Source organism: Hyperolius riggenbachi, chromosome 12, assembly GCF_040937935.1.
Source record: "Hyperolius riggenbachi isolate aHypRig1 chromosome 12, aHypRig1.pri, whole genome shotgun sequence".
NCBI classification, from domain to species: Eukaryota; Metazoa; Chordata; class Amphibia; order Anura; family Hyperoliidae; genus Hyperolius; species Hyperolius riggenbachi.
In genome coordinates, this window is record NC_090657.1 from 41,686,556 (window position 1) to 41,702,584 (window position 16,029).

General features: G+C 43.7%; 1 protein-coding gene across 1 annotated transcript in view; it reads left to right on the forward strand.

The window, feature by feature from the left end:
* LOC137541542 (ADP-ribosylation factor 1-like) overlaps positions 1-16,029 on the forward strand; it is a 40,990-nt gene that overhangs the window by 14,605 nt on the left and 10,356 nt on the right. The window contains exons 2-3 of the mRNA XM_068262875.1: positions 12,265-12,428; positions 12,534-12,644. Coding sequence (XP_068118976.1) covers positions 12,281-12,428; positions 12,534-12,644 — 259 coding nt within the window. The 5' untranslated portion in view covers positions 12,265-12,280. The remainder of the gene's footprint in view (positions 1-12,264; positions 12,429-12,533; positions 12,645-16,029) is intronic.

The window sequence follows — 16,029 nt, forward strand, 5'->3', positions numbered from 1 at the left end:
CTTTAGTTTGGGCAGAGGACACCTGCCAGACAGTGTGTTAAAGGATCAATTTTGACCAGTGCTGATAGCTCTGTAGCTAGGGTTTACACACTCTAGTTAGCTGACTGACTCCTGTATTTAAATGACTCTGCAAATAACAGGGGAAGCAAATCATTTTTTTTATTGCTGCAAGGGGAGGGGGAAGTATTACAGGACAACTGTAGTGAGCGGTATATGGAGGCTGCCATATTTATTTATTTTTTAAACAATACCAGTTGCCTGGCAGCCCTGTTGATCCATAGCATACATGTCAAACTCTGGCCCGCAGGCAAATTTGGCCCTTAGAACCATTAAATTTGGACCTCAAATGGCATCCCACTTGCAATTATTTTTGGCTCACAAGTGAGGAAAGTGGCCAATAGAAATTGAGGTTGGCCCATGACTAGATCCCAGTGTACATTTTTGGTCCTTGCATCACTGTGGGAGGGGTTTCGCCACAATAACAGCCACAGTGTTCTCCCCAGAATTTTTTTTCATCCGGGTGGCATGAAAAAGTAGCCGGGTGGGGAAGTAAGGGTCCTTTTCCACAAGGAAGCGCGATCGCAACCACAATCGGGATGCGATCACACAACCTACAATTTCCTCTGCGTACATTGCAACGTACAGCTGCCGGGAACGGAGCATGATCGTGTGACGATTGCGATGCTGAAAAAAATGATGCATGCTAGTGGGAAATGAGCACTGCGATAAGTGTTTCGCTGTCCCCTCCGTAAGATCCCATCTCTAGTCAAGCACGTTGGCACCTCTTAATCATGCTCCAGTGGCTAGGATGATTCTGTGCTTGTGCAGTTCAGAATGCTCCAGACTAGAGGAGCATGAGCAAGAGAGGTGCACAGATGAGTCCTTGCATGCACAGTAGCCTGCAACCGGCTGTGGTTGGGGATCTTTTGGAGGGAAAAGCAGCAGCCCGGAGCGTAGCAACCACAGAAAAATACCAGATAAGACTGCTAGGGGCTGGAAGAAGCCCCAGCTAAGTAAATCTAATCCCTCCCCTCCCCCCCAAGCTCAGATGTTTGAGTATGCCAGTTTTAGAGAACAATTAATATGTAGGAACTTTGACATGCTTGACTCTTTATGCACGGATACACAGTTCTCCACATTAAGGTCCAACATTCCTTTAGTGACCTCTCTTTGCATTACTGAGAAGTGATTTATACTGTGCTCCTTGTTTGTTTGCTGGAAGTCAATTACCTGTGTTAATTAGAGGTCCTCTGCAGTACGGGGCGTGCTGGAGTGACTTGTAATTAGTGACTGACTGAGTTGTCACTGTGTAATGTCACGCTGTCGTGCACACTCAGCCCGTGAATTCAGCGTGTGGAGCATGGAAGGATGATCTCTCTCCTCTCTGTTGTGACGGCTGCTGCTGCTATAGGCTGAGGCTGGACGGATTTGTGAGGGGGCGGGGAGCACTAGGCTGCCTCTCTGTTCTGACTGGTTGGAGGGAGCCACCAATGGGTAAACCACACGGACTGGCTGATTGGAGGGAGGGAACGAAAGAGAGCCTTCAGAGTACCGTGCAGGCGCATTACAATAAAATGTCTCTGAACGGACGCCTGGCTAATAATGCCATTCAAGCAGCGCAGATGTACCCGGGCGGCCGCCGATCTTACCCGGGCGGCGCGCCCTGCTAATATGCTCTGGGGAGAACACTGAGCCATACAGAGCCCCCTGATGATCCATTTGTGAAAAGGAAAAGCTTTCTCATGGGAAAGGGGGTATCAGTTACTGATTGGGATGAAGTTCAATTCTTGGTTATGGTTTCTCTTTAACAGTGTTGAATACTACAGCTGTACATTCCGTATTGTTTTATGCCTGTATTTGGGCTTTATTTGGACACTTTTTGACTTTGTACACCTCCAGCTTCTATGCTATGACATAGATTGACATTAATGCACCTTAGCAGGCTAGTGACCTGAGAATGTGTGATGCTGCTTTCCTGCAGCACTCATCTGGCTATCGGAGAGCTCCAACTAGGGCATGTAGCTGCCTACAGAAGACACCAGAACTCTATGGTTGTCTGCAGCTCTGCTGCCAGCACCTCCAGGATTTTTGACAACCTGAGATGTTTGCGGTGTAGAAACCCTCCTACACTGCAGCACATTGTTACGGTATTCCTCAGCCCCCTATCTGAATCATCAGTAATTGCTGATGTGTATTGCAGAGTGTGGAGGGAAGGAGTGACGTTCCAAGGTCAGGATATCTCTTCAAAAAGATGTGTAAGCAGTCTGGAACATTTTGATTTTGGACTATTAAAGTAAAACTCTGTTAGATGTTGTACATTTTGCGCTTATCTTTTGTACTTTGACATTTTCCAGCAACCAAAGAAAAAGGACCATATTATCTATGTTGGGAAGACAGCAGTAATTGGTTATCATTTTATGCTCTGTCACTAAATGGCTGGCAGAACGGCAAAGGTCAGTTGCTGGGATTTAGTGTTGTCATGCTGAATCCCTATCCTATTATCTGTCCAGCTCATCTATTCAGTAAGTACTTAATTGCTGTTTTGACCTGCAACCTAGTCAGGTGTCCATACATTTATAGGCAGATTTGACCAAGAGATGGATCTCTCTCTCTCCCTCTCCGCGCTGCAGGCCGATTCCCAATCAATTTCAGCATGATATCTCTCAAATCGGCCTTGTCACTGGGATTCCCCCAAATGTTCTATGTACCCCTGGTGTCTGCACAAAGATACGCCGCCTTACTTTCACATTGGCGCCCCATGCGGCTTCTTGCGTCCTAGTCGCGCATACCCCACGTGCTATATGCCCTGTAGTCACTTGGGACCTAAATGTGGAAGTATGGCGGACACAGCAGTGACACTAACAGGTGGTGTGACAGGTAAAATGTATTTCAGTGCGCGGGGCACCGGGGGATACATACAGTGGAGGAAATAATTATTTGACCCCTCACTGATTTTGTAAGTTTGTCCAATGACAAAGAAATGAAAAGTCTCAGAACAGTATCATTTCAATGGTAGGTTTATTTTAACAGTGGCAGATAGCACATCAAAAGGAAAATCCAAAAAATAACCTTAAATAAAAGATAGCAACTGATTTGCATTTCATTGAGTGAAATAAGTTTTTGAACCCCTACCAACCATTAAGAGTTCTGGCTCCCACAGAGTGGTTAGACACTTCTACTCAATTAGTCACCCTCATTAAGGACACCTGTCTTAACTAGTCACCTGTATAAAAGACACCTGTCCACAGAATCAATCAATCAAGCAGACTCCAAACTCTCCAACATGGGAAAGACCAAAGAGCTGTCCAAGGATGTCAGAGACAAAATTGTAGACCTGCACAAGGCTGGAATGGGCTACAAAACCATTAGCAAGAAGCTGGGAGAGAAGGTGACAACTGTTGGTGCGATTGTTCGAAAATGGAAGGAGCACAAAATGACCATCAATCGACCTCGCTCTGGGGCTCCACGCAAGATCTCACCTTGTGGGGTGTCAATGGTTCTGAGAAAGCTGAAAAAGCATCCTAGAACTACACGGGAGGAGTTAGTGAATGACCTCAAATTAGCAGGGACCACAGTCACCAAGAAAACCATTGTAAACACATTACACCGCAATGGATTAAAATCCTGCAGGGCTCGCAAGGTCCCCCTGCTCAAGAAGGCACATGTGCAGGCCCGACTGAAGTTTGCCAATGAACACCTGAATGATTCTGTGAGTGACTGGGAGAAGATGCTGTGGTCTGATGAGACCAAAATAGAGCTCTCTGGCATTAACTCAACTCGCCGTGTTTGGAGGAAGAAAAATGCTGCCTATGACCCCCAAAACACCGTTCCCACCGTCAAGCATGGGGGTGGAAACATTTTGCTTTGGGGGTGTTTTTCTGCTAAGGGCACAGGACAACTTAATCGCATTAACGGGAAAATGGACGGAGCCATGTATCGTGAAATCCTGAACGACAACCTCCTTCCCTCTGCCAGGAAACTGAAAATGGGTCGTGGATGGGTGTTCCAGCACGACAATGACCCAAAACATACAGCAAAGGCAACAAAGGAGTGGCTCAAGAAGAAGCACATTAAGGTCATGGAGTGGCCTAGTCCAGAGTTTCTCAACACGTGGTTCGCGTACCCCAGGGGGTACGCGAGACCACTGTCGGGGGTACGCAGCACGATCAGCTGCACTTGCTTATGGCCACTTGTGTGGTCTCCAGCGCGCTCTGCACGAAGCAGCGCCGGCAACCCGATCAGCTGATCAGCTCTGATCGTCACTTGCGTCCACTTACTATTTACAAGCCGCGCTCTGCGCGGAAACAGCGCCGGGCAGCAACCCAATCAGCTGATCAGCTCTGATCAGCGTCATCGCGCAGCGCTACGAAATCACCCCGCCCTCCCCCCGCACTCACATTTCCGTCTGTGAGATGTGATGAGAGACGGAGGCACATATTGGTCCCAGTATTTCAGGAAAGACGCTCAGACAGGTTATTTGTAGTGTTAAGAGGCAGCTTTAGTGATAAGAGGCACATATTAGTCTCACCCACTATATATGCATATATATATATATATATATATATATATATATATATATATATATATATATATATACATACATACATACATACATACATACATACATACATACATACATACATACATACATACATACATACATACATACATACATACATACATACATACATACATACATACATACATACATACATACATACATACATACATACATACATACATACATACATACATACATACATACATACATACATACATACATACATACATACATACATACACATACATACACATATATATATATATATATATATATATATATATATATACATACACATATATATATATATATATATATATATATATATATATATATATATATATATATACACATATAGTTTCCTAAGTTTACTAAGTTGTCAGTTCAAATACTGTTTGCATGTTTAAATTTCATCAAAGTATATTGATCCGAATTCAGGGGGTACTCGGCTGGAACTGAATTGCGATAGGGGGTACTTGGGTCAAAAAAGTTGAGAAACACTGGCCTAGTCAGTCTCCGGACCTTAATCCAATAGAAAACCTATGGAGGGAGCTCAAGCTCAGAGTTGCACAGAGACAGCCTCGAAACCTTAGGGATTTGGAGATGATCTGCAAAGAGTGGATCAACATTCCTCCAAAAATGTGTGCAAACTTGGTCATCAATTACAAGAAACGTTTGACCTCTGTGCTTGCAAACAAGGGTTTTTCCACTAAGTATTAAGTCTTTTATTAGAGGGCTCAAAAACTTATTTCACTCAATGAAATGCAAATCAGTTGCTATCTATTATTTAAGGTTATTTTTTCAATTTTCCTTTTGATGTGCTATCTGCCACTGTTAAAATAAACCTACCATTGAAATGATACTGTTCTGAGACTTTTTTCTTTGTCATTGGACAAACTTACAAAATCAGTGAGGGGTCAAATAATTATTTCCTCCACTGTATTACATTTTGGAAGGACATCGGCCGGGGTGTATCTTCCGCCATTATAGCACACCTTTACCGCTGCGCACCCAATCGTACACATCAGCCCGAGATTTCTAAGCATATCTGATTGATACATTTGTGCACTAATGTTTAGTGCTGTGAGGCTGTAGTGAGTATATTCAAAAAACTGTATGAAGGCTCCTACAAGTTTAGTTTCTTCAAATATTTTACAGTGAACCTAATCACAGGAAAGTCAGGAATGTGTATGGTAAACATGTGAGGAGACTGAAGTTAATCTTTAAGTATTCGCATAGCTGGCATGATTGATGAATCTGAGAAATGTTGTTTGGGGGAACATAACAGCACATTTACCCGAGGCTTCTTATGCACGGGGAGCTGGCAGGCAGAACGTCTGTCAGCTGCTTCTGTGGGTATCTGCAAACTTTCGGCACATACAATAGGATGGCATCTATGCTGTGCATGAACATCAGGGCATGCAGCAGCTGCCCGCTACACTGTTACATGCAGCGGTTTTCTGTTGTGGACTAACTGCACCTTGTCAACTGCTGACACCTGTGGCTAAAAGTGCTGTCCTGCAGTTGCATGACATAGCAACTAGATGGAGCTCATTCCCTGTCAGATTGGGGGCTAATCTGTGTGGCAAATGTGCACTTCAGCTGTCCACGTGAAAATATAGTAGTGTTTAGGGGGTGAGATGCAAATAATTCTGAGTTGATGCTTGACACAGTTCCTTGGTGGAATTTGATTGGTCCATTTTCAAGCTGCATCAATTTGCATCATTCTGGATGAACTAAATTATTTGCATGTCATTGACCATCCCTACTAATGTCCAAGGAGCACTGACTGGTGAGGGGAATGGTCAGCCCTTGCAGTAGGGTGGGGCTGGAATGGGGTGTAGGAGTGGCAACTGCAGTGCCTCTTAAAGGAATACTTAAGCCCAAAAAAAAAATTTACTCACCCGGGGCATCCCTCAGCCCCCTGAAGCTGGATGGTGCCCTCGCAGCCCCGCTCCGATCCTCCTGTCCCCGCCGGCGGCTACTTCCGGGTTCGGCGACAGCCGCCGAAAGGCTGGTAACACGGCTGATTCTCTGCGTTCCCAGCCGCTATATCACCCTCTATGCTGCTATAACGTGTATATACTTTTTTTTTTTTTTTTTTTTTTTATACATACCTGGAGCTTCCTCCAGCTCCATGGGCACAGATCGCTCCCATGCCGCCGCCCTCTGCTGCCTGCAGCTCCAGTACCGGGTCCCGTAACTTCCCTTCAGTCGCTGCCAGTCTGTGCAAGAGGAAGTGCGCTATTTACGTATCTTTCCAGCAGGAGGAAGCCCCAGGTATGTATAAAAAGGTTAGTATATGTCGTGTCTGGTATACTTTAAAGGGAACCTAAACTGAGAGGGATATGGATGTTTACTTTTTAACAATACCAGTTGCCTGGAAGTCCGGCTGATCACTTTAGCTGCAGTAGTGGCCGAATCGCACACCTGAAACAAGCATGCAGCTAATCCAGTCTGACTTCAGTCAGAGCATTTGATCTGCATGCTTGTTCAGGGGCTGTGGCAAAAAGTATTAGACACATAGGATCAGCAGGGGAGTCGGGCAACTGGTGGTATTTTAAAAGGAAAATCCTTATCTTTCTCAGTTTAGGTTCCCTTTAAGCTTTAGACACTAGTGGTGGGCTTCCGAATAGCCTCGCCAATAGTATTCATCATTTTGATCAAGTCTTGCTGGCCGCGGCAGAGGGGGGCTAACTTGCCCATGTCGCTGCCTATAGCTGATGTGGTCCACATCGTGTGCCACGTCACTCCAATGTTTCCTCCTTCCGAGTTTGAAGGAGGAAGCATTGACGTGTGGATCGCTAGTGAATGCGACGTGGACTGCATCAGCTATAGGTGGTGGCATGGGCAAGTTAACCCCCCTCTACCGCGGCCAGCAAGACTTAATCGGAAATGCGATTATGAACGGCAGGGCTATTGGGAAGCCCATCACTAATGGGCATAAAGTAAACCAGTAATGGGAGCCCATCCTGCCATCATTTAACTCGCTGCTAATGTTGCTGGGAATAACAAAATGATTTTCTTACATCACCAAAGACTGCTGGCAGAACAGAGACTATTTTTTTTTTTTTTTTTAATATGGTTTGTGTATTGGCATTGAGATTTCTAGATCTATGTACAGAAAATTATTATAGTATGTGTGTGTGTACAGGTACAAGGTTTTTTTCTTGTTAGACCTGTTTCTAGGTTCATACATGAAATGGAAAATCTTGTATTTTAGATCATTATTGCTATGGTAATATGGTAATGATTTAATATAATGTGAAATCCATGCTACAGATTGGTGTGACAGAATTGTATCCACTTCTGTCCCTGACCCTTTGTGCTGATGAAACAGTACATTTCCTGTGCTGTATACACGCTTTATGTTACATCCACCCCCTTGTTCCTGTTGGCACAGTACCTTAGTACGCAGTCAGATGTCTGAAGTTGCCATGACAACAGTTCCTTTCCCACTTCTTGCACTGAATCTTCCTCTGTTACAATGGACAGTGAAGGACACAGGCATTTGTTAGCTAACCAAATAAAGTGTCCTTTGCAAGAAGTAGTATTGTGCTTGCCGTAATTAATGGGCTTTCTGGCTGCACAATTGCCAGTCACTTTTCGCTGAGAGGCTGCTGGTATTGTGTATACTGGAATGTTATTTCCAGTTACCTTAATATGTATTCTAGGTAACCCTTGCACCCTGGTTACTGCCAGACCTTCTGTATGGATTAGGAGAGTTTGTTTCTTTAGGCTGTCAGTTTTGTAGGTGTTTCTATGGTTGTGTTCACACATAAAAGGTGTGCATTTCTGGTTCAGTCAGGTAAAACTGATACAAAACTGACATGACTGGGCCAGAAATTTACATATTTATGTGTGAAACAAGCCTTAGGGCTAATTCACACTGCAAGAGCTTTTCTAGGTGCTTTGTGATTTTATAAGCTCTTGTTAATGTTATCCTATGTTCGTGTTCTCACTGGAGCGAGGTGATTTTTGTAAAAATCTCCCATAGCATTTTATTAGCAAGAGCTTTTCAAATCACTAGTGTGAATCAGCCCTTATACTGATGAAAGTGATCAGCTTAAAATACAGACATAGATTTCTCCTAGCATATTTCATTACTGTGATCAGTGCTGTAAGCCATCGATCTACTGAACAGTGCAGCGGTTTGATAGATGTTCAATAAATGTCACCATGAAATTCTGGTGTGTTCTGATCCCTATCTGATCCAGATCAGAGAGGGGTTTATCGGTTGTCCACATTGGGTGGCTGTTTAAATGTTTATGGGCGCCTTAAGGGGTGTACTGACATAGCTAAAATACCTTGTTTCTGTGCATATTTATAGTATGCGCCGATGAGGCCTCCATATTTGTTGATCAGTCGCAAGGCGATACATTGTGTATATCTGTTCAAAAACTATGTATATTTGTTTTGCCTGAAGTGGTGTGAAAAATGTCAATTTTTTCCATCGCTTAAGAGGTTGAATGTTAACTAGAAATGTTTTGGATACAAGAGTTACTCAAAATAACATTTGGTAACCGTTTGTGTTCTGTTATGGCTACATCCAGTTTAATCAGAGGACTTGCTTAGTGCTTTACAGCTAGGTGTGGGTAAAATGCAGACACTTTGATGTGCAGAACAGGTAAATCAGCCTAGTTCACAGTTTGGACTGCTGGGCAGTCCCTTTCTTCCTCCTATTGCCACTCCCCACAGACTGTTTTGGTTTGAAAGCAGTTGAGTATGCTGAGTTGGCTTACCTGTTCTCACTAGGTTTAGTGATCTTTTAGAATATTGTTGGCTACCTGCTTTCACTAAATTGAGAACCCCAACTTTGCCCATAGACCTGACTACTATTGGCAGATTTGACAGAGACAAATTTATCTGTAATAGAGTCTGATTAGAGATTCATTTGTCTCTTGTCAAAGCTGCCCATATACCGCAGGCCGATTGCCATCCGATTTCAGCATGAAATATTCAGGGAATCGGCTGAGCCTGCCGCTGCCTCCCTAATGTATAAATGTGAACGACTCCCTTAACCCCTTCCCACTCACCCCACCCGCAGTTTATCATCACTTGTGCTCTGCTCCGTTGACCCTCCCCTCATAGCAACAGAACGCTTGCTAGGTTTGGAGACCCCTGAGTGTACAGTCAGCTATCTGCACCCTCCTATACAGCCATCCCAGAATATAGAGTTTGCTATCGGCACGTAAGAATGCAGAGGGCTGCATGCACTCACTTGGGTTAGGAGTCCACCAGATCTGCAGAGTTGGATTGTGAAATTGATTGGAGATGAGCCATGGTTTCTCTCAACTCCAGTTTCCAAAGCAAAAGGAGCCTCTTTAAAGGTAGCGCTACATCTAGCGATTCTGATTCAATCCACAAAGCTGTCAACTTTATTGGGGAATCGACTTCAGTGTAGTTAATCGAAAGTCGATCGACTTGTGACCCACACACTACAAACGATTCCTATGCGATTCACCTTCACTAATCGATCTGGCCGATGTTGTCTCCATGCTCTGAATGCAAAAGTCGATCGAATGACATGTGAACAGTAGCAGATTCCTGTGCGATCGACCGTTATCTTGCATCCTGCTCAATCAAGTAAGCTGGTCGATTCGACATATCAGCCACTTTTCAATTGGGAATTCTGCAACACTCTCTCGATTCTCTCTCAATTGATAAAATGATCGAATGGTCGATCGTACTTCAAAATCGCTAGATCAGTGTTCTCCCCAGGCTCTTTTAGCCGGGTGCTCCACCTGGCTAGATTTGGTGACCACCCGGCTGTCATTGGCTCACCTTCTCACCTCCTCCTATGCTGTAAGCACAGTTTCCCTGAATTTTCAACTCGCCCCACCCGGCTACTATTTCATGCCACCCGGCTGGAAAAAAATTCTGGGGAGAACACTGTAGATGTATGGGCACCTTAACAGAAACATGAGCTTTCATGTCTTTTTATATTTAATGTTTTGACAAAATGAGGGTGGAGAAAAGATTTAAGCTCTCTAACAGCATTCAGAACCTAAATTGGGCTTTTAGCTATAGCTTTAAGGACAACTGTTCTCTCCTAATAACAACAAAAAAGTTAGATACTCCTCTAAGAAGCAAGTCTCTTTATCCCTTAACGCCTTGTCGTTCCTCTCCGTGTGCCCTTGTTCCACCACCAGGCCTTGTTTAAACCCAACAAAACAAAGTTGGTGTGTGTGTGTGTGTGTGTGTGTGTGTGTGTGTGTGTGTGTGTGTGTGTGTGTGTGTGTGTGTGTGTGTGTGTGTGTGTGTGTGTGTGTGTGTGTGTGTGTGTGTGTGTGTGTGTGTGTGTGTGTGTGTGTGTGTGTGTGTGTGTGTGTGTGTGTGTGTGTGTGTGTGTGTGTGTGTGTGTGTGTGTGTATATAGAAGTATAGAAAGAGAGATATAGAAGTATAGAAAGAGAGATATAGAAGTATAGAAAGAGAGATATAGAAGTATAGAAAGAGAGATATAGAAGTATAGAAAGAGAGATATAGAAGTATAGAAAGAGAGATATAGAAGTATAGAAAGAGAGATATAGAAGTATAGAAAGAGAGATATAGAAGTATAGAAAGAGAGATATAGAAGTATAGAAAGAGAGATATAGAAGTATAGAAAGAGAGATATAGAAGTATAGAAAGAGAGATATAGAAGTATAGAAAGAGAGATATAGAAGTATAGAAAGAGAGATATAGAAGTATAGAAAGAGAGATATAGAAGTATAGAAAGAGAGATATAGAAGTATAGAAAGAGAGATATAGAAGTATAGAAAGAGAGATATAGAAGTATAGAAAGAGAGATATAGAAGTATAGAAAGAGAGATATAGAAGTATAGAAAGAGAGATATAGAAGTATAGAAAGAGAGATATAGAAGTATAGAAAGAGAGATATAGAAGTATAGAAAGAGAGATATAGAAGTATAGAAAGAGAGATATAGAAGTATAGAAAGAGAGATATATATAAATATAGATATATAGATATATTATTACTCTGGACAGGAATCCAGCTTTGTTTTGTTGTATAAATCAGATTATGTGTATCTTGTTCAAACTCCCCTGCTGAGTGCATCTTTGGGTCTCCAAGTGCTTCCGATGATGAGCGGCTCTATATTGTGCAAGCATGAGCTCGCATGTACGCAGTACGGAGCTGCTCGTCTTCGGGATTATTTGGAAACCAGAGTACTTCTATAGAGACCCGACGGCTTCTTCAGATTTTAAAGTAAGAGGCTGGAACAGGATGGACAGCAGTAGAATGAATGGACAGGGAGTTTCTGGGGAATCTAGAGCCTTCCCTGATCTTAGGGATCAAACACACGAACAACCTTTTCTAGGTGCTAGTCATTCGAAAAAGCTCTTGCTAATACAATGTTATGGGGGATTTTTATAAAATCACATCACTCAAGTGGGACCACACCCATAGCATTACATTAGCAAGAGATTTTCAAATAGCAAAGCGCTCAGAAAAGTTCCTGGTCTTAAATGAGTTGTCTAGCTTTTTTTTGGGGGGTGCTTGCAGTTGTGGTTTAAAGGAGTTGCCAGTGTTTACGGATGAGCATGTTCTGACTTGGATGAAATTTTGCCTCATCTCTAGTAGTAGTTTAGGTTTTTTGTCTAGTAGTAATTTTGTTTTTGTTTGTTTTTTTTGTTTTGTTTCTAATTTACAGTTGAACCTAGTAGGCTTTCACTCACACCATCTGTTTTCCTCCTTATTAGATAAAAAGACACTACCATGGGGAACATGTTTGCAAGCATTTTTAAAGGCCTCTTTGGAAAGAAAGAGATGAGAATACTTATGGTAGGACTGGATGCAGCCGGAAAAACTACCATCCTGTACAAGCTGAAGCTAGGAGAGATTGTCACCACCATTCCTACCATAGGTAATAAAAAAATAAAACACTCCCATGTGAAGGATATTTTCCTTCACATAAATGTTTATTAAATCCATTATTTTATTCTAAGACCTATGTGTGGTTTCTTTTTAGGTTTTAATGTTGAGACAGTAGAATACAAGAACATCAGCTTCACTGTCTGGGATGTCGGTGGCCAGGACAAAATCAGGCCTCTGTGGCGTCATTATTTCCAGAACACTCAGGGTACGTATCCTTCAGGTGCCTTAGCATTATTTCCACCTTGGACCATATCTACATGGAGGTCTTGTTTCCTCTGCTGTGCATCCTTTCTTCTCACAGTCCAAATTAACCTGGCAGTTTAAAGTGAACATGAGGTGAAAAACAATTGTATTTGTCCTCCTAGTCATAAATTTTGTTTTTGTTTTTACTATCCCATAGTTTTTACATTTACAAATTCGATTGAATGTGATTTTTATTTTAACAGAATATTAGTAGAGATGATGAAATTAAAACCATCTTCACATGCTGACTGGGATCTGAGCTTTAAAATGTACCCGAGGGGGCATATGACATGAGATAAGTGTGTGTGTGTGTGTGTGTGTGTGTGTGTGTGTGTGTGTGTGTACAGTGCAAAACATTAATAACCAGGCTTTTTTTTTATTTATTTTTTTTATTTTGCTGCCTGAAAGAGTTCATTTTCAGGCATGCAAGTGACAGCTTCCGTCTTGTACCTTGTCGCAAATATAGTAAACCTCACTGCTTAGCAATTTACAGCCATAAGTTTTCCTGGCAGAATACAACTTCTGAGGATGGGAGAGATAGATAAGTTATGGTGACAATGGCCTGATTTCCCCTGCTTCCAGTGTGCTTTCAAAACCAACAGCAAAGCACAAGCCTGGTTTTATTTATAGGGACCATGCATTACTACTATAACCTAGTGATGAACAAGATACAACCTTGGAGGGTTGACTATAAAGCTGAATTCTACATTGTGGCGTGCACATCTTTATCAAACACAGTGTTTCCAAGGGCACTCTGATGCTGGTAACATTACCTCAAGTTAAGACCCTAGTTCAGCCTCCCCCTTTTTTTTTTTTTTTTTTTTTTTACCTAGTTAAAGAGAACCCGAGGTGAGGATCGTAGAAAGAAATCTATGCACAGAGGCTGGGTCTGGCTATAGTGCCCAGCCTCTGTTGCTAGTTGAATCCCCGCTAAGTCCCCCCTGCGCTCCGCTCTCCCCCATAAATTACAGCCGCGCTGGCGACACGCAGTGTCGCAGCGGGCTGTATTTACCTCACTAGTGTCACTCACGGCGCTCCCACGCCTCCTGCAGAGCGCCGGTCCCCACACGCATCCCTTCCCTCGCCGCTGATTAAAGAGAAGGGATGTGGGCGGGGACCGGCGCTCTGCAGGAGGCGGGGGGAGCGGCGTGAGTGACATTAGGGAGGTAAACAATGCCCGAGAGCGCGGCCGTAATTTATGGGGGAGAGCGGAGCGCAGGGGGCACTTAGGGGGGATTAAACTAGCAACAGAGGCTGGGCACTATAGCCAGACCCAGCCTCTGTGTATAGATTTCTTTCTACGATCCCCACCTCGGGTTCTCTTTAAGTATCCTTGCAGTGCTTGTGTTGGTAAATTTGCATGAATTGGCAATGCTTAATATTATAAAACAAATAAAACTGTGTGCTTGAGGTGAACAATCGTATCTATATGAATAAACCTTCATAGGATTTTTTTATTTTTTTGGAGTACCATCATAATCTTACTTTTGGTGTAAACGGTTAGCGTATACTGTAGGTTTAACGACAGAGCTGCTTTTTTGCTAATGTTGATTCACCTTACATATAGGCTAAAGATAACGTGTTGAACTTATCACTTTTCTGCTGTCAGCAGTGTTTGCACAGTCATCCAAAAGTTCTATGACCTCTTAACTACCGGTAGTCATCAAATACAATGACCTTACTGAAAATTTCAGTACTGTTAAAGGTCCGTACACACGCCGGACTGCAGGCAACGACGAGTCTGTCGTCACCTCCCGCTGGGTGGGCGTTCCAGCGACAGTCCGGCGTGTGTACAGTCTGTTGGCGGACTGATACGGCTGTTTCTGAGCGATCCGCCCGGCGGATCGCTCAGCAACAGCCGTATCAGTCTGCAGACTGACTGTGCACACGCCGGACTGTCGCTGGAACGCCCACCCAGCGGGAGGTGACGACGGACTTGTCGTTGCCTGCAGTCCGGCTTGTGTACGGACCTTAACTATGGCCGTGACAACCAATACAGACAAGATATACGTAGGATTGGTATTGTCCATCAGAGTGCGTTCTACAAATGCCCATTGAGGGTGCAATTTCTAATAAATTACAGAGAAAAACAAGTTTGCTTTCCTAAAACAGAAAGAATTTGCAATAATTCAGGTGGGAGTGAGCTTGAGATGTCTCCCAGAGCAACACTGCTGAATACATGCAAATTCACCATTGTCACCCTTAGAAGCTAAACACACCTCCAGAACCGCTGGAATGCAATGATGTTTCAGCTTGTTAATTTGTACAGAGCCATACTAATCCAACATGCATAGACTGTTTTGGATGGTTTGATCCTCATCAGTGCATGGCATGGATTAATTTGGCTCTATGCAGTAGGGCTTGTAACACCGAGAGGTAATAAATTACAGCAAGGTCTCTGTTATCTGGAACTTGGGCAACCAGAAGTCTCAACTAACTGGCATCCTTGAGGGGATAACAGGGACTGTGGGGGTTTGCAGGCCATAAAATACTCACCAAGCCTCCAGCCATGTCCTCTAGCCTTCCTGTAGCTCCTAGCAGCTTTCTGGCGTCTGTGGACGTCTCTCAGCGTGTCACATGACCCGACAGGTCAGGTGACTTGCCCGGAGCCATACTCGGAGGACATAAGAAAGCCGCTAGGAGCTACAGGAAAGCTAGAAGACATGGCTGGAGGCTTGGTGAGTATTTTATCTTGCACAGTGAGAGGATTGTGCTATATAGGCAGGTTGCTCAAGCAACCAGCAAGCACATGTATAAGTTGATCCTTTCAGTCATTTTCTTAAAGGGGAACTGAAGTAAGAGGTATACGGAGGCTGCCATATTTATTTCCTTTTAATCAATACCAATTGCCTGGCAGCCCTGCTGGTCTATTTCTCTGCAGTAGTATCTGAATAACACAAGAAACAAGCAGGCAGCTAGTCTTGTCAGATCTGACTTTAAAGTCAGAAACTCCTGATCTGTTGCATGCTTGTTCAGGGGCTATGGCTAATAGTATTAGAGGCAGAGGATCAGCAGGGCTGCCAGGCAACTGGTATTGCTTAAAAGGAAATAAACATGGCAGCCTCCATATACCTCTCCAGTTGTCATTTTTAAAGTAATCCTGAAGGAGAAAAAGTGCCCCTGGGGGTATTTACCTCATGAGGGGGAAGCCTCTGGATCCTAAAGAGGCTTCCCCCGTCATCCTCAGCAGAGGTGTATCCAGCGGGGTGCCCCCGAAAATCCCTTTGTCTGCGCTTGCTGCTGCACTAGTGGCTTTCCACTTGGGCTCTGGTGGAAATAGGTGAGCCTGATCTGGTCCACTCTACACACTTCTCCACCCCTCTCCCTCCACAGACTTGGTACCACCC